Genomic DNA, 18,685 nt, shown 5'->3' on the forward strand with positions numbered 1-18,685 from the left:
ATGCCACCTCAGACGCCTGAAGACAAACGCCCTCCAGAAAAGCCCCTCCCGGCTGCCACTGCATCCAGTCTGTCCTCGCTGGGTGCTGCCTTCATTCTCCTCAAGTCTGCCCTGGGCGCTGGCCTGCTCAACTTCCCCTGGGCCTTCCACAGGGCGGGAGGTGTGCTCCCTGCCCTCCTGGTGGAGCTGGTAAGTCCGAGCAGCATTTCGGGGTCTCGGGCAAGGCTGGGACCCGGAGCCTGGCTGCTGCCGAGCTGGCTGGCCTGTGAACTCTGACTCGGGGATTCGCTTGCTGGCTGGGCCGGAGAGTCCCACGGTGGCTCTGGGCGGGCGGCACGCTCTGCCGAGGCTGGTGAGAGCTGACCCACGGCAGGCCGACAGGCCAAGGCACAGGTGTGGAGCCCAGTCTGCGCGGTTGGCTTTGCAGCCAGAAGGAGCAATTTCTTAGCAGCCTGCCTAGCCAGCTGCTATGATCTACCTGCTGGTCTCAGCTCAGTACAGAAGCCAGATTCGCGTGTGCCCATGGCACCCAGAGCCGGGCCGGGGCTGTGGACCCTGGCAGGGAAGTTCCGAGTCTGAGCACCCTTGAGAAGCAGAACCGCACCTTCATCTCATTTTCGTTTTCTTCTTTTTTTTTAAAGATTTATTTTTATTGCAAAGTCATATATACAGAGAGGAGAGACAAAGAGAAATATCCGTCCGATGATTCACTCCCCAAGTGACTGCAATGGCCAGTACTGCGCCGATCCAAAGCCAGGAGCCCAGATCCTCATCTGGATCTCCTATGCGGGTGCAGGGTTTCAAGGCTTTGGGCTGTCCTCAACTGCTTTCCCAGGCCACAAGCAGGGAGCTGGATGGGAAGCGGGGCTGCTGGGATTAGAACTGGTGCCCATATGGGATCACAGTGTGTTCAAAGCTAAACCTTTAGCCACTAGGCAATGGCGCCGGGCCCTCATCTCATTTTCTAAGCAGCTCTTCCAGGCTGACAGGAACCGTGTGTGTGTTGGTGTGTATTTTAAGGTGTATGTATGTATGTAAAAGGCAGTGTGATATAAAATATCTTCATCCACTGGTTTACTTCCCAAATGGCTGCGTCACGCCAGAGGCTGGGAACTCCACCTGGGTCTCCCATGTGAGTGGCAGGCGTCCAAATCCTTAGGCCATCTTGCACTGCCTTCCCGGGCACATTAGCAGGGAGCTGGACGGGAAACAGAGCAGCCAGGACTTGAACCAGCACTGTCAGGTAGTGCTGGAGGTGTCGCCACTATGCCATGGCACTTGCTCTGAGCGGCACTTGTGTGGGGAGCTCTGTGGGGGCTTAGCATGTGGGTGTATCACAGAGCCCCTCGTGTCCCTCCACAGATGGCAGTCCCTGCTCTGCCGCGTCCAGTGGGACCCATCCCAGCCCGTGCTGGCCGAGCACTTGCCTGTGCCCTGTGTCATGGAGCTGTGCTTGAGGGAGTGGCGCCAGCCTCCTGGCCAGAAACAAGGTGCCCAGGTGCCCAGGCCCGATGTAGAAGATGGCACGGCCCTGGCTCCAACTGTGTGTGGCTTCCTTCGGGTCTGTCATCTCATGACCCCTTCTGCATGATGCAGTGTAGACAGGCATGGTCCTGTTCAGGAAATAGCGACGAGAAAGAAAGAGTGTCAACACAGATGGAGCTGAAAAAATATTCCCCCCATGCAGGAGGAGCCCGAGGGTGGGAAGGGCTGCCGTTGGCACTGGTGCCACAGAGCCAGGTGATGGCACAGAGTGGTGAGCCAAGGCTGCTCCAAGGAGCCAGCTGAGGTGACATTGGAACAGAGTCCAGGAGATATGGCAAGAAAGGAGTCCTGGATGCCCACCTGCACTGGAGGAGAGTGTCAGGCTGCCAGGCCAAGACAGGGGGAGGCAGCAGGTGGGGCTGGGGCCGGCCGGCCAGGCAGCAGGGTGGCCCCACGGCCCAGGGCTGCGGACGCCCCACGCTGCTCTCCTGCCCCTTGCTCAAACGTATCAGTCCTTTGTAGTGAGTCTGAGGCTGGGTTTCAGACACAGCTGCTTTGTGTAGGCTGAGCTCAAGGTCCCAAACTTTAGCAGACCCCAAACAAAAGGTGAGGGCACCCCTTGAGGGAGAAGACCTGCCCCTCTCCTGCCTGGGCATGGGCTGGGGCTGGGGATGAAATTGGCCTCAAGGATGACAGGTTTGAGTGGGACTTCTGCCTGTCCCCACACGTCGGCACTGGGCCCTGTTGGGTAGTCAGTGGGCAGGAACTCAAGGACTCTGCTGTCCCCTTCAGGTTGGAGGGTTCACCATGCCTGATGAAGCCCAGCCCTCCTGGGAGCTGCAGACAGTGGGCCAGGCGGGGTGTGGGGGTGGAGATCTGGGGAGGGGCAGGGCTATCCGTTGCCAGAGGTGCAGGTGCCTCTGGGGGCCACGGGCTCCTCCAGCTGGGATAGTTGCTGAGTGTTTGCGCTTGCCTGGGAGGCGCTGCCTGCCTGGGGCTAAGATGCTGGAGAAGCCCACGGTGCCAGGCAGACGCACACATCTGAGGGCAGTGGCTGGCCTAACAGATCCCCCAGGTCGGGGCCTGGACAGCAGACCTCGGTTCCGCACAGTGCTGGGGGCCAGGAGTCCGCCTCACCAGCTGTTGCCAGGGCCTCTCCTTTGTCCCTCCGTCCCTTACGAGAACATTTGCCATTGGAGTTAGGACCCACCTGGTGACCAAGGCAAGTCCATTCAAGGTCCGTAATCGCATCAGCAAAGAGCTCCTTTCGTCACGCCTGCATTACCGACACGTGTGGAAACAGCTGTCAGTCGTGCTCACAGGTTCGGGGAGTTAGGATGTGGGAGAAACCAGTTCGTCTATTAGCAGAAACAGCGGACAGGCCAGTGCTGTAACAGTGAGTGAAGGTGCTACCCGCAGCACCGTCATCTCGCGGGTACCAGTTCAGATCCTGGCTGCTCTACTTCCCTTTCGGCTTACTGGTACTGTGTCTGGGAGAGCAGAAGATGGTCCAAGTGCTTGGGCCCCTGCAGCCATGTGGGAGACCTGGAAAAACTGCTGGCTCTGGCCAGTGGATGGAGGATTCTCTCTCTCCCCCCATCCTCTGTAACTCGGCCTTTCCAGTAAACAAAAACAAAACAAAAGCTGCCACTATGGCCCTGTGTCTCAGAGCAGCATGCTGAGTGCGAGGGGCAGTGGCTGAGGGCTGCATAGGGCTGCGCTGCTGCAGCTGTGCAGAGCTGGCCGGGCGCCTGTCGCAAAGGTGAGCTGGGGCCAACGTGGAATCTAGGTGTGAATGTCAGTGCACGAGAGGGAAGGACAGAGCAAGCCCCGTGAACAGGGAGGCATGCCAGAGGATTTGAGAGCCTGGGAGGCACAGCTGAAACTTGCATGTTGCTTCCCAGTGCATCCCAGTGCTGAGACTGGTTGATGGCCATCCAGCTGCTGTCTGGTGTGAAATTGTTCATGACAAATGTCGAGGAAGAGCCTGAAGAGGATGCATGGAAACACGGTGGAGCGTAGGGCGTGCCCACCTTGTTTGGACCCCAGCACTGTGGTATGGCTTGGCCCAGTGCTTCCCATGCCACATGCTCCTGGGGGCACTGCAGCTCCAAGCAGGGGTAGTGCTGGGGAGGGCAGAGTGTGCCCACCTTGTCTGGACCCCAGCACCTCCCAAGCCGGATGCGGTCTTAGGGCCCCTCAGCTCCAAGCACACGTGGGGAGTCGGCCTCATGCCGCATGGCAGGGGAACAGCATGCCTGCCTGCTCTGTCCTGGGGTGCCGCCCTACCCACACCAGGTGATTTTGGGATTGTGGCTGGGACAGCACAGAGCTGTCCGAACCCCAGATGGACAGATGTGGGGCCCCCGAGGGTGTTGGGACCTACCTGCTTGCTCCGAGGCTCTAACTTCAGCACTGGGGGTGGCCCAGGGTGAGATGGCTGGGAGGGGCAGCCGGCACCTCCCGGACTCATGATCCTGTCCCACAGGTATCCTTGGTCTTCCTCATCACTGGCTTGGTTATCCTGGGCTATGCGGCTGCCAGCAGCGGTCAGACCACGTACCAGGGCGTGGTGCGGGGACTATGTGGGCCCACCATGGGGAAGCTGTGTGAGGCCTGCTTCATCGCCAACCTGCTCATGATCTCCGTGGCTTTTCTCCGGGTGATTGGGGACCAGCTGGGAAAGCGTGAGTACCTGTGCACGGGAAGGAAGGGAGGTGTGGGTGCAGCCCTAGGTGGCAGCATAGGCCAAGAACACACTGGAGCTCCTGGTGGGGCATGGTGGGGCGACTGGAGTCAGTGTTTGCCAGCACGATGAGAGTGGTGGCACAGCTAGTGGAGGGGACCACCCATTTCACAGATGGGGATGCATAGCCAACTGCAAGAGACCTGTTGAGAGATGCCCAGTGACACCTTTAATTGTGGGGTGCTGGGACCCTGCCCCATGTGAAGTCTTTCCCCTGAGGCCGTTTTCGCTGTGTCTTACCTGTGGCTGTATGCTCTGCTTACATTCCATTCCAAACAGCCGTGCTGTCGTCTGATGCCAGGGTGGGCAGAGTTAGGTGCTTGAATTCTCGGCTGGGCATTGTTTGCCAGATCCCGTCTTGCTTTTCTGTGTTCATTGCCTGCTGGCCGGGAGTGAGATCCCTGTGGATCTCGGTGCTGTGATCTGTTGATGCTGGGCCCGTGGCTCGGTGTCCGAGTGCTCTCAAAGCTGGGGAGTGCGGTTACAGGAGTGGGGTGCAGGAATGTCCGCTAGGTCGTGCTGGCCCGAGGCTTTGTTCACATCTCCCGAGCAGCTAGCTGATTTCGTTGTCATTTGAGTTACTCTGCCGGTTTCAAGGGGGCTGGATGTTAAAACCTCCCACTGTGACCACAGACTGGCCGTTTGTGTTCCGGTTGTTAGTGCTTGGGAACAAGGCACCCACGTTTCCTGAACCGCACTGCCTGTGGTATAGGATCGGCCCGCTCTGCTGTTGCATTCAGTCCCAGCTTGCTCAGATGCGGGGCTGCGGAGCAGCTCGCTGCCCGTTCCTTGACACTGAGCTGAGCTGAGCTGTGGGTTGGGATGGCGAAGTGAGTTTCACAGGTGACTCAAGATTAAATCATCCTGAGGATCTCTGATTTTTAATAGGAATATTTAGGCTTAGTTGGAATGGGATTTTCAATAGGGTTGATTTAAGTCTGCCACTTTGCCATAAAAAAAAGCCTTTTATTTATTTCAAAGATAGGGTAACAGGAAGAGGATTTCCCATGTGTTGTTTCCCAAATGGCTGCAGCAGCCAGGACTGGGTCAGGCCACAGCCAGGACTGGGTCAGGCCACAGCCAGGACTGCGTCAGGCCACAGCCAGGACTGGGTCAGGCCACAGCCAGGACTGGGTCAGGCCACAGCCAGGACTGCGTCAGGCCACAGCCAGGACTGGGTCAGGCCACAGCCAGGACTGGGTCAGGCCACAGCCAGGACTGGGTCAGGCCACAGCCAGGACTGCGTCAGGCCACAGCCAGGACTGGGTCAGGCCACAGCCAGGACTGGGTCAGGCCACAGCCAGGACTGCGTCAGGCCACAGCCAGGACTGGGTCAGGCCACAGCCAGGACTGGGTCAGGCCACAGCCAGGAGCCAGGAACTCCTTTCTGGTTGCCATACAGGGACCCGTGTACTTGGGCCGTCTCCCACTGCCTTCCTAGGTGTGTGAGATGGGGACGGACTAGAAGCCAGGTGGCCGCGACCTGAGCAGGCACCCCCCGTGGATGTTCACGGTGTTGGTGACAGCCTCACTCTGTCCCCCGTGGATGTTCATGGTGTTGGTGACAGCCTCACTCTGTCCCCCCGTGGATGTTCACGGTGTCGGTGACAGCCTCACTCTGTCCCCCGTGGATGTTCACGGTGTCGGTGACAGCCTCACTCTGTCCCCCCGTGGATGTTCACGGTGTTGGTGACAGCCTCACTCTGTCCCCGTGTTCCGGTGGTGACAGCCTCACTCTGTCCCCCCGTGGATGTTCACGGTGTTGGTGACAGCCTCACTCTGTCCCCCGTGGATGTTCACGGTGTCGGTGACAGCCTCACTCTGTCCCCCGTGGATGTTCACGGTGTTGGTGACAGCCTCACTCAGTGTACCACAGTGTCAGTCCCTGTTTCACTGTGTGTGTTCTCTTGATTTGTGAGGCAAAGGCTTGTGGCCGTGGCCATTAAGGTCAAGGCCTCTATGTCTTCTTAAAAGTCTTGTGGTGCTACTCTGTGAAGTACCAGGGTCGGCATGTTGGACGCCCTGCCTGCCAGTGACAGGTAGAGCTCATCTCTCCCTGCTGTAGTCAGCTGGGCGTGTAGCCGTGCTGAGGATTCTGAGACTGGCTGGTGAGAGCACTCGGCGGAGAGAGCATTGCCTGTGTCCTTCTGGTGGGGTGCTGGGTGTATGCCGTTCTGTGGGCAAGCTCGGACCCCTGGGAGGGAAGCTTGGGCCAGTCAGGACAGCACTGGTGCCAGTGAGCATGGCATTAATGAGGACCCTAAAGAGTTTCCTAGAAGCCTTCTGTTGAGCAGTCGATGCCAACTGTGTTCCCTGCTCTTGAGTGACACGGGCTGTGAGGCAGCTTTGTGTGGTGAACAGGACAGTGATGGAGCCTGGCCTCTAAAAGAAGGAGCTTGCCCATGGTCTGTGGGAGAGCCTGAGATGGCAGGAGGGGCCCCGTGTGGGCTGGAGCCGTCATGGGCCCCACAGACGAGCCCCAAGGTCAGCCTGATGACCCCCAGAGCCTTGGGCCGTCCTACCTGGTACAGGATTGACTGAGCCCTGCCCAGATTCTTCCTTGCGGTTCATGACGTCTAGAAAGTCAGGCTGCTTAAGATGATTGTGTAGCCATGATGAACCCCAGCAGCTCAGTGCTCCCTGTGGCCCCAGGCTGCCCCCAGAAGCCTTTGAGTTTCTGTGTAAAACAGAAAGTGACTTCAGTCTATTAATTTGTCTGCATGTCCTTGGTAGATCCAGCACTTACCCCCCTCCCCCACCCCGTGCCCAGCACTTGGAAGCTCAGTGAAAGGTGGCTGAACATGGTGAGCTCTAGTCTTCCTTTGTGGGGGCACAAAGCTGGCCCCCATCTTCCAGCCCATCCCTGGACCCCTGGGCCCCACTGAGTGCTGATGGTGGACTTCTCCCCAGGCTGAGAACCAGGCGGGAGGGCCCAGCCCATGCCTCTGAGCCCCCAGGGCATGACCTTGGTGTGTACTGTGGCTTAGCCCCTTGCCCGGTCTCTGCTAGTGTGCGACTCGCTCCTGCCTGGCACCCTGCTGGCCACTCAGCCCTGGTATGTCGACCAGCGCTTCACGCTACCCCTGCTCTCCGCATTGATCATCCTGCCACTGTCCTCCCCACGGGAGATCGCCTTCCAGAAGTATACCAGGTAGGAAGGCCATGGCGCCCCTTGGGCCCAACCTTGGCGAGCGCTGTGCTGGGCTGAGGGGATGTGGGCTTGGTCTTCCCCTGGAAGAAGGGGAAAGCAGTACAATAATACACAAATGACGTGGGCAGAGAGGAAGGACTCCCCCTTGGTGTCCATGGCAATCGTTCTGGGACTCCCCACAGATGTCGGAACGATGTGTTTGCACAGAACCAATTGCATCCTCTTGTGAGCACCATGTCGTTTCCAGGTGGCTTAGAATGCATGTAAAGAAACATGGAAATACTGCAGTCACATGTGCCGCTACTAATGTGTGTGTGAAATGGAACCTTGGGAAATGATAAAAAAGCTTGCACATGCCCAATATAGACACAACCAGGCAGGCCAAACAGACCAGGGTCCATGAGCAGCCCCGTGGGGCTCTATCCACAGCCGGCGGGGTCCACGAGCAGCCCCCTGGGGCTCTATCCACAGCCGGTGGGGTCCACGAGCGGCCCCCTGGGGCTCTGTCCACAGCCGGCGGGGTCCTGGGAAAAGGAGCCCACAGAGCTGGACGCTGACTATAAAGATAAGCAAAATAAGGAGGCCTGAAACATTGCTGCTGATTGTTCAGTTACTACAGACTCAGCACACAGACACACAGGCCGTGACACACAGAGGCACACACACAGAGGCAGTGACACACACAGGCTGCGACACACAGAGGCACACAGACATGCAGGCTGTGACACACACAGACTCAGGCAGTGACACACACAGACACACAGGCTGCGACACACACAGGCACACAGACATGCAGGCTGTGACACACACAGACTCAGGCAGTGACACACACAGACACACAGACATGCAGGCTGTGACACACACAAGCTGTGACGCACACGGACACACAGGTAGTGACACACACAGATACTCAGGCTGACACACAGACACACAGGTAGTGACACACACAGACACATGTAAGGAAGTACATATATTGAAGCTCACAGACTGATGCATGGAGACCCCACATTGGCAGTGAGACAGATGCCAACAAAGTCAGGCAGTGAGATATACACACAGGCTGTCATGCACACATACAGAACACGAGCAGTGAGGGGTACGCACATACGGTTACAGACATGTATGTACACAGTATCACACACATAGATGCACATGTAGACCCACAACTGTGCAGGCACGGGCAGTGACCACACAGCTATGGAGGCACTGGCAGTGACACACACACACACACACACACTCACAGAGGCCGTGTCCACACACAGCTGTGCAGGCACGGGCAGTGACACACACACACAGAGGCCGTGACCACACACACACCTTGCCTCCTGCGTTGTGTTTCCAGAGGCTTTACCTGGGCTCCTATCAGAGCATGGGCTAGCAGCCACCCCCATCCAGGTGCCCAGGTGCCTTGCTGCCTCCACAGGGGCAGTAGGCATTGACCTTGGGGACGGGCTGGCTGCCAACTCTCGGTGGCCACTGGCCTTGAGGGAAGGAAGTGATGTCCGGCACTGCAGGACTTGAGAAGTGTACCCCAAGTGACACCCCCACTCTCCCCATTACACAGATAAGGAAATGAGACTAAGGGCAAAGCCTTGCTGAGACTGGGGGAGGATAGACGGGGGTTGGATCCCCGCTGTACCTGTGTGTGATGAGCGCCTGTGTTGTCCCCTCTGTGTCAGCATCCTGGGCACCCTGGCTGCTTGCTACTTGGCCCTGGTCATCACGGTGCAGTACTACCTCCAGCCCCAGGGCCTTGTCCACGAGCCCCGTGCTCCACCGAGGTGAGTCTGGGGGAACAGCTTTCTGGGGAGGTGGTGGGGAGCCTGGGGGAGCCTGGGGGAGGACACTGCATCCGTGACTCCTCCCCCCGATGCCCTCAAGTCTTGGATGGGGTGAGTCTGGATGAGTCCCCTTTGCTGCTTCAGCACCTACATGAGCCTCTGCACAAAAGGCCCTGCTCCCCAAAGGATGCTGCCTTGGGAGGTCCTGATGGACCTGCGGGGAGGACGCTGGACAGCAAGGCTCCGACATCACCCACCAAGCCGTGCAGAAGCTCGCAGTGGGCAGCTGCCGGACGCTGCTCGGGGTGGCGAGGGACTGAGCCCTGCACACGGGATTTGGGCCTGGTGCTCGTGGAGGAGGCAGCTGCGTTAGCTCCAGTTTTGAGTTGGAGCCAGGGCGACAGCTGGGGGCTGGGGTGTAACAGTCCTGTGCTGATGGAGAGAACAGACACGGGGAGCAGCAAGGTCTGCTCATCATACAGGTGCTTGTCTGGGTGACAGGGTGGGCGACCTGGCCTCGGCAGCAGGAGGGACAGTGTAGCAAGGTGGACGTGTGTGTTTGCAGCCATAGCCAGAAACCCAGCCCACCCCCACCTGACGGCCACACGGGAGCATCAGGCTGGCGCCCGACAGTTGGCCAGGGCAGCCCGGAATGGCAACAGCACTGCCTGCATTTATCCGGGTTCCCCCCTCGCGTGTGAGGTTGCTGAGCCATGCTCCCTAATGAGTCCACACTCGCTTCTCTGTCCACAGCCCTTCCTCCTGGACCTCCGTGTTCAGCGTCTTCCCCACCATCTGCTTCGGCTTTCAGGTAATTGCAGCAGTTGTTGGAGCGTGTGACTTTCCCAGGGGCCCCTGAGCCGTGGGAAGAGCTCACCGGCCTGTTAGGGAGATGCTTGAGGGGGTTCTCAGCTGTCAGTTGTCATCTAGAGACTGCAAGTGGTGCTGTGGGGTGTCTGGCACAGGCAGACAGTGGGCATTGAACTTGTGCTTGTGAATGGGACATGTGGACACTGGGGCTGCCTGCCCCTCTGGAGCCCCACAGCTGTGCCCGGCCCCTGCTGCTCCAGGGCCCTCGGAGGGGAGCTGCTCCCCCTGGGCTAGGCGGCCAAGGGGCCGGGTCAGGGGCAGAGTGTGTAAGAGAATGGGCAAGCGTGGAGTCAGCAGAGGGGCACGCTGACTCAGAGGATACGCAGGAGGCGTCCAGGAGCTGGGAGGGCTGTCCAGGTAGAAGGGCCAGCGCAGGGCCCTGGCTTGCTTGGAGAGCTGCCAACTGCTTGGTTGGCAAGTGCTAGAGGTAGAGAAAGACCCGGCTCACCTCCTGGCTCCCTGGGGCTCTGCTGGGTTTCCTGGCAGGTGCTAGCTGGCATCTGCCCTCAGGGTTTGTCTGAGGCAATATCTCCCCCTGCCACTTTAAAGCCACTTTAAAGCCTGCCTGGTCACTGCAGTGGCAAAGCCATCCTGAGGCAGGCTCAAGTTCATGTGGGGCTTGTCTGGGACCCCAGGACCGCTGAGGCCACTCCCTCCCTCCCGCATCCTTTGGCCAGCTTCATCTTGCATTTTGAGAATGATTTTAGCAAACAAACCCTGAGCCATTTCCATCTCTCTTCCCTAAGGGAGGGCCTTGCCCTGCATCCTGGACTCGGCCATGCCTTTCTCATTTCTCACCTCTCTTGTCACACACCCTGTGTTTTGGAAGGTCCATGGAGCCGCTGGGCCATCTCCATGCACTGCACCCAGTTCCACAGCCCAGCACCACGTGTTGCTGCAGACTCACCAGGCAGGCGCCTGTCAGGGGTGCCTGCCCCTCCACCCTGGCCTCGTTGTTCTCATCCGTGTCTCCTGGCAACCACAGTTTCCAGGGACACGGATGCCATGGCGGGGCGCTGGGAGGAATGACATTTCCTTGGTGTGGGTGGTGGCTCAGGCTGGAATCAGCATGATGGACAGGGGGATGCGGGGGTCTGGGTGGAGGAGCTCAGTGGAGGAGGAGGTGACATTGGGTGGAGGGGAGGGGTCCTGCAGGGGAGCAGAAGGCCTTTATCAATACAAACCTGCCATCCTTGCCCCCTGAGGTGGCAACAGGCTGCTCCTCCCCCAGCCTGTGCAACAGACAATGTGCCAAAGGGGTGCTGGGCTCACTGTGCCCACCGTGGCCTTGCTGCATGTTTTTAAACAGCTCTGGTAAGGTCGAAGCTACACAGTCCACCCTCCTCCAACAGGCCCCTGAGCGGGTGTGCCCCTCACTATGGTACCCAACAGAGACCCCGTCACCCTTCACAGTGCTGGCCATTCTTGATTCCCCAGCCTCCTGTGAGGTGGCTCAGCCAGTCCCTGGGAGCCGGCCTGTTACTGGGCCTCGGTGTGGCTCAGTAGTGTTCAACGGGATGATCCACCATGTTATGTGTGTCTAATTGTTCTTTTGAAAACATTTTCATTTGTTATTTTATTTGAAAGGAAGAGAAAGAGGGAGGCCTTCCACCTGCTGATTGCCTCCTGAACTGCCTGGGCCAGTTGGGGTAGGGCCAGGCTCGGGCCAGTAGAGTCCCCCACCTCTGGGCATTCCACATGGGTGGCAGGGACCTGAGAGCCCTCCTGAACTGCCTGGGCCAGTTGGGGTAGGGCCAGGCTCGGGCCAGTCCCCCTCCTCTGGGCATTCCACATGGGTGGCAGGGACCTGAGAGCCATTGCTGTTACCTGCCAGGGAATGCGTTAGAAGAAAGCAATGCCCAGGACTGAGACCGATGTCATAGAGCATGGGGGTCTCCTACCCACTGTCCTTGATGGGCATTGTGGTATCGGGGTCACTTCCAGTTTTGGGGGACCACCTTAGCATGCCTCCTGCCCCATCCCACCTCTGTACTGAGATGTTGGTGGCTTACATGCTACCACCCGCTGTCACTCTTGTGCCTCATCTCCCCTTAGAAACCCAAGGCGGGAGCCACAGGGAGGGCTCCGCCTGCTGCCAACATGCCAGCGGCTCCACGTTCCTTCTCCCTGTCCATGCCTGTGCACATGGAGTTGTTGCGCTAGGGGCCTCTGCCCTGAGCTGGCATCTGTGCTCCCCTGAGGGTGATGCCCATTCCAGAGTGAACAGGGTGAGGCAGGGAGGAGGTTCGTGCCATAGGCAGCAGGTCCAGGTACCTGGACCACCCTGTGAGTGTGTAGGGGTCGGGCGATTGGCTGCACAGAGGTAGAGCCCGCCTGGTGCTGGCTTGGGGGTGTGAAGGCTCCTCTGCCTGCAGGGGCTTGGCTGGAGGGCAGCGAGCCCAGGACACAAAGTGCAGGTGAATGGCAGCCCTAAGCCTCCTCGCTGCCCACCCTGGGCCCAGATCCTGAAGGGCAGCCAATATAGCGTGTCCACCCCTATGTGAGAGCTATGTGGGTGGCTGTTGCTTTCCATGGTGTCCCCAACTATCAGCATTCAGACTCTGTTAATTCTTAAAGGAGGGAGAGCTGTGGAGCTGAGGGGGAGCCAGCAGGTTAACCCTGGGCTGTTCACAGCACGACTGAACTCAGAGCAAAGCCTGTGTGATTCATTCCGCAGCTCACAGGGCCCAGGCGGTCTGGGCTCTGAAGTGTGTAGCAGGGAGGAGGGTCTGCATGTTGGGTTTTGACCACAAGGGAGCAGGTGAACAGGGTGGGAGGAGCTGTCCAAGGTCCCAGTCTCACAAAGACCATAGTGCCTGTCCGTGTGTGTCCATGAAGGTCAGCCCTGCAGCCCTGGGAGACCCCTTGCAACTTTGTCCAAGCCACTTTGTATGGCCACCCTCTGTCACCATACAGCTGGGGCTGTGTGTCTGAGGATGACGTGGGTTCTTATGACCTAGGGCTGCTCCTGGCACCTGAGAGCCCTGACTAGGGACTGAGCGACCCCTTCTGGTGCCCAGGGCAGCACCACTGAGGCCTCGGAACTCCATGGCAGAACTGGAGCGTTGGTCTTGTAACTCTTGTGCCTGGCTTCTGTCAAATGCACACCTGCAAGGGTCCTGGTGCGGGAGCATGTGGCACTGGCCCTTCTTCAGAGGGTCCTGGTGCGGGAGCATGTGGCACTGCCCTCCTTCAGAGCCTTGCCATCTCAAATGCACCCTGCAATCCACCCTCTGTGGTCACCTGCCGCCATCGGTTGTCCTTGGGCCACTGACCCTGACCCGTCCTCACTTGGCCGCTCCGGGTGGATTGTGCCCTGTGGCTTGAGTCAGCTAAGCCACACCTCTTGTCTTCCAGTGTCATGAGGCGGCCGTTTCTGTGTATTGCAGCATGCGTGAGCAGAGCCTGTCACGCTGGGCCCTGGTCTCTGTGCTGTCCATGCTGGCCTGCTGCCTCATCTACTCCCTGACAGGTGAGGCCGTCCGGGGTTGGGGCGGGGGGCAGAGAGGCTGGAGCCCCTGTGTGCCAAGCAACATCAGGGCCTTCCCCCACGTGGGCCTGAGTGCCCTTCACTTCACAATGGGGCGACAGAGGCTTTGGGGTCTCCAGGGCCTGTCCAGGGTGTCACAGCTGGAGGTACAAAGCTGAAACCCGAACCCCAGCCTGGGTGGCTCCAAGGTACCTGCTCTTACCCCGTGACCCCTGTCCCACTGTGGAGGGCCCGGAGTAGCAGTGGTTCCAAGGCCACCCCAGGAGCATGGGCCACTGTGCCCCATGTGTGGGCTCTTCTAGGACAATGTGAGAATGGCTTGGAGGGTCTGGGACGTAGCTGAGGCCACACAGCACGTCCCTGGCCCAGATGCTGACCTTGGGCCTGGGCTGACTCAGGGCTGGCCACCGTCCATGCTCAGGGCCTCAGGGCCTCAGTGAGCTTGCGGGCAGCCTGGGACCCACTAGCCACTCCGAGGGCAATGACCAGGCAGGGCCACAGTGCTGAGTGAGCCTGGCAGGGCCACGGCTTCAGGCCAGAGATGAGAATCCCAGGATAGGAGCAGGAGGCAGTGCTGTGCTGGGCTGAGGCCACCTGGGGGGCTGGGCCTGCCTGGGTGATTGTTGACATGGGTGTCTGGGTTTGCAGCCAGCTGCTTGGCTGAGCTGTTGTGTGAGGGGTGGGGTGGGTGATGCTGTTTCTAAGGGTGCTGCCTGAGCATTCAGTGTGTAGGGGTGAGCAATAGGTTTGACTTTGGGAGGGTTGGCCTGGGATAGTAACATGGCATCTTTGGGCTGGATACTATAGGAAAGACCAAGACAGAAGCCCTTTCAGAACCTTCCGGCAGGAATCTCCTAGGAAAATGTGTGTTTGGGCGGGGGGAGGTGGCAGGGAAGGCATGTATTGCTTGTCAGCTGTCCCCGGCCCCGTGCTTGCCACCAGGTGCTTACGGCTTCCTGACCTTCGGGACACAAGTTTCTGCCGACATCTTGATGTCCTACCCGGGCAACGACATGGCCATCGTGGTGGCCCGTGTCCTCTTCGCAGTCTCAGTGGTGACTGTCTACCCCATTGTGCTCTTCCTGGGCAGGTGAGTCCTGGCCCGGGGCTGCCACTCCCCACAGTGCACTGACAGAGGCCCTTGGGAACGGGCTCGGGGTTCCCGGGCACAGGAGCTGGGCTGATCCGTGTGCTGGCTGCCCTGCGCCTCCAGGTCGGTGATGCAGGATTTCTGGACGAGGAGCTGCTGGGGGACATGGGGCCTCCGGGTGCTGGCCGACCCCTCCGGGCCGTGGGTCCGCATCCCACTGACGGTTCTGTGGGTCACCGCGACACTTGCCATGGCGCTGGCCCTGCCCAACCTCGGTGAGGTGATTGGCATCATCGGTGGCCTCAGCTCCTTCTTCATCTTCATCTTTCCAGGTGAGTCGCTACTTCCTAGGTTGTGCTGTGCCTGTCGGCAGGCCTGGACCTGGGGTCCCTGTGCTGGAGATGGAGGTTCAGGAGGTGCTGAGCCAGATTCCAGGCTAAGACTCTTGGTCCCTCCTCTGTTAAATAGGTAGGCAGCTCCTGGTGGCCACCTGCACCTCTGTGTTCCCAGGCCACAGACGGGAAGACTGAGGCCCTGAATCCACCCCAGGCAGCACAGTTGTTATGCAACAGGGCTGAGAGGCCCTCCCATAGCTGCCCTGCCTCCTGCTGCGGGATGTGTTTTCTTAGAAATGGAAGCAGAGGGGGAGGGGCACCTGACTGGAGGGGCAGAAGGCGGCCCTGGCATGGCTGTCTTTCCATGGAGCCTCTCGTGAGCCAGTGAAGGTGAAATTGAAGTTGAACAACTGGAGTTCCTCACATGGACTCCACCTGTCAGGCTGCAAGGACACCCCCCGAGGAACAGGGGCCTTGGGAAGGCAGGTGGGAGCTCCGAGACCCAGGCCTGTGGGGCGTGAGGGGTCAGGGCTCTTGCTGCGGCAGCTACTCCATCAGTCCTTGGTACTCGGCCCATGTGAGAGCCATGCGAGCTGCCACCCGAGGAGCCAGGCAGACATGGGGTGAGGATGCCCCTCGCCAGGTGTGCTGCGTGCCCCAGTGCACCCCGTGTTGGTGGGTAATAAGGAACACGAGCAGGTTCTTAAAGGTGCCCTGGGGCCAGCGCCTTGCTACCGTGGGTTAATTCACCTGCAGTGCTGGCAGCCTGTGTGGGCACTGGGTCAAGAATCAGTTGGCCCACTTTCAATCCACCTGGCTGCTAATGCTGCATGGCCCAAATGCCTAGGCCCCATATCCATGTAGGAGAGCCGGAAGAAGCTCTTGGCTTTAGTCTGGCCCACCTGTAGTGACCCACAGAGATGATTCTGTGTCTGCTTGGCAGGTCTGTGCCTCATCTGTGCCATGGACGTGGAACCCATCAGACCGCGAGCCAAGTGAGTGCCCCCACCAGTTAGCCATTGACCTGTGCCAGGGGCTTGGAGGGTGGACGGAGGAGGCTCGGCAGGCCCTCGCTGAGTGTCTGCAGCAGACTGTCATAGGGGCTGGATCTCTGGCCTGTGGGGCCCTGTGAGACACGCTCCTCCCACACCACAGTGTAGGAGACGGATGCAGAATGGTCTCCAGGCACGAGGTTGGGTGCCAGCCTCACCCCAGGGCATCATGTCTGTCCTTGGGAACAAGCTCTGTGGCCCTCCCTGCCAGGCCCCCACCCTCATCTTCCATACTCAGGGTGAGCAGCAGATGAGGCTGCAGCCGGGAAACCCAACAGGTCTCTACCTGCTCCCTCTGTTGTTCAGGAGGTGCTCCTTTGCTGGGCTTCCTCCAGGGGCCGGCCTGTGAGTCAGGCGTGGCCGAGCCCTCCTTCTGTGCCCCTTTGAGTGGCTCAGATGCTCTGAGAAAGCGAATGCACCCTGGGCCTGGCGCTGAGCTCGGGGAGGGTCTGTGCTGTTCTCGTTCCCACTGGGACAGAAAACGGGCGGAGGCTGCTAGAGCTGTGCTGTGCATTTCCTAGGATTGCTGTAGCAGACCTCCACCAACAAGGATGAGGAGCTGATGCTGTCACTGTGTGCAGCCCAGGCCCTCCCCAGCTCCTGTGGCTTGGGTCTCTCCTGTCAGCACATCATCCCCATCCCTGCCTGTCCCTCTTGCACAAACCCCTGTCATTGGGTTAATGGCCCACCGTATATCCCGGGTCTTCTCACGAGATCTTTTGCTTCATTCCCTCTGCAAGGCTGTGTTTCCAGCAAAGTCACACAGCTTGCAAGTGGACATGAACTTGGAGGCTGCTGGCCAGCCCACAGTCAGAGGGGGTGTCCAGCAGCAGACACCCACCTCGTCGCTGCCCATCCAGCCTCCACCGAGCATAAGCTTGGTTTTTCCCAAGAAATGGGTGGCTTGGCTGCCTCCCAGTTGCCTCTGGTCTGCCCTGGGCTTGGAACCTGTGCCTGATGGTCTGGCTGGCTACTGTGGTGCAACCCTGCAGCCATCCGAGGCCTCGGCTGGCCCGGGACCCAGCTCTCGGCAGCTTGCATGGAAGAGCCAGGCGGTGCGAGCTGCTCTGAGCACACTGCGGCCGGGGCCGTGTGCTTGTTGCCCCTCAGGTAACCTGCTGCAGTGCCCGCTCTGTGGGCTCTGGGGCCGGGGCCACAGTCTTGGTGTGGGCTGCACACCCTGGTCTCCGTGCGCATCTCTGCTTGCTACGGGAGCCTTACAGATGGTGCCTTGCTGGCTGCCAGCCTGGCCTCCGCCTCCCCTGGTACTGTCCCCCAGCCACCACTGTCAGCATCCTGTGTGACTCGGAGCTTCTGTCCCCTCCTTCACACATGGGGCAGTTGAGCAGATGCTAAGCAGTGGAAAGGATGCGAATGGGGAGCTAGCGTCTCCCCTTCCCACTGTTTGATAAAATGCCAGAGAGCAGCAAGGTTGTGAACAGCAGATGGAGCGAGAAGGCGGCACCTGTTGTGAAATGCCCGTCATCTTGATGGCCACCCTGTGGGCTGAGGCCAGCGCCCTGCCCGTGTCTCTTCCTGCCACAGGCTGCTCTGCGCGGCTCCTGGGTGTGCACGCCGGGGGCAGCTGGAGCTGACTGGAGCCCTTGATTGGCAGGTGCTGCCTGGAGGTGTGGGGCGTGGTCTCCGTGCTGATCGGCACCTTCATCTTCGGGCAGAGCACGCTGGCCGCTGTCCTGGAGCTGTCCTGAGGGTGTGGCACAGGGCCACCCGCGCCTGGCATGACAGCCGGGTGATTTATGTCGATCATAAAGATGCCGAAGCCATCCATGCCTCCTGGTCCCCAGCCTCTCATTGTGGTCCTGCTCACTCTTGGGGTTTCTGTAAGGGTGAGCAGATGCCACCCCATGGGTTCAAGTTCAAGGCCCAGTCAGGCCTTGCTCCCTCCCCCTCCCATAGCTTCCACTTGGTTGTTGACCCCTCTGTGCCTGTGTCATGACTGTCCATGCACTTGATCATGTCTCAGCTGCTTCCCTGGGCTGGGCCACAATCCCTGTATGCTTAGGCCGAGCACAGGCTCAGGGCTTAGAGCTTGGGTTTTTCTTCCTGGGGGACTTAGCCCCTCGTCAGGAAGCTCGCCTTGTGGTGCCAGGATTGGAGATGGGGGAAGAGCGCCCAGGAAGTATCCCATGGCATCTGCTGAGGTTGGCAATGGGCTTGAACCAGGCCTCTGGCCCAGGCCCAGGAAATGCCTACGTGCTGCCCAGACTGGGAGATGTCCAAGCAGAGATGTGCCCATGGCTGGCACAGGCGGGCTGCTGCCTGTGCCCGTGCCCTGTGCGGGTGGGGTCCCCAAGGAACACCTCCTTTGCACGTAACAGGGTATAGAAGCCTGGAAGCCAGGTGGACAGCTGGCTCCATGGAGCTTACCTGTCTTACTTGGTTCTGGGACGGGAGTCTCACCTGCTACAGAGGGCTTGGGGGCCGAAGATGCACCCCAGGGCCTGGGTGAGAGGGGGCGCAGAGAGGGGAGGATGGACTTGGCTGCTCCTGGGCCTGTGAGAGCCCAGCACTGACCCTGCGTGGGGCCAAGCCAGGCGGCTCCTCTGTGGCCAGCGCCAGGAGGAGCAGGGCTACCCCTGTGGGATAGGATGGGGACAGACCCTGCTCCTGTCACCCTGTGTCCCACAGGGCCTGCTGGCTGTGGTCGACAGTGAGAGGTCATTG

General features: G+C 59.6%; 1 protein-coding gene across 1 annotated transcript; it reads left to right on the plus strand.

The window, feature by feature from the left end:
• Positions 1-18,196, plus strand: SLC38A8 (solute carrier family 38 member 8). Its single transcript, XM_040982158.1, has 10 exons — positions 1-189; positions 3,974-4,172; positions 7,241-7,382; positions 9,062-9,163; positions 9,917-9,974; positions 13,391-13,505; positions 14,466-14,613; positions 14,737-14,945; positions 15,892-15,943; positions 17,616-18,196. Exons 1-10 carry the CDS (start codon positions 1-3, stop codon positions 17,707-17,709), a joined length of 1,308 nt encoding a protein of 435 aa, XP_040838092.1. The 3' UTR covers positions 17,710-18,196.
• The last annotated feature ends 489 nt before the right edge of the window (positions 18,197-18,685 follow it).

The sequence above is a fragment of the Ochotona curzoniae genome, unplaced genomic scaffold (assembly GCF_017591425.1).
Source record: "Ochotona curzoniae isolate NIBS_2020 unplaced genomic scaffold, NIBS_Ocur_1.0 contig_3622, whole genome shotgun sequence".
Classification (NCBI taxonomy): Eukaryota; Metazoa; Chordata; class Mammalia; order Lagomorpha; family Ochotonidae; genus Ochotona; species Ochotona curzoniae.

Bases quoted from the DNA above. Each gene is read 5' to 3' on its own strand.
- SLC38A8 (XM_040982158.1), top strand. From the start codon at position 1: ATGCCACCTCAGACGCCTGAAGACAAACGCCCTCCAGAAAAGCCCCTC. The intron at 4,173-7,240 runs GTGAGTACCTGT...GGTCTCTGCTAG, and splicing joins TGGGGACCAGCTGGGAAAGC to TGTGCGACTCGCTCCTGCCT. The intron at 9,975-13,390 runs GTAATTGCAGCA...CTTGTCTTCCAG, and splicing joins CCATCTGCTTCGGCTTTCAG to TGTCATGAGGCGGCCGTTTC.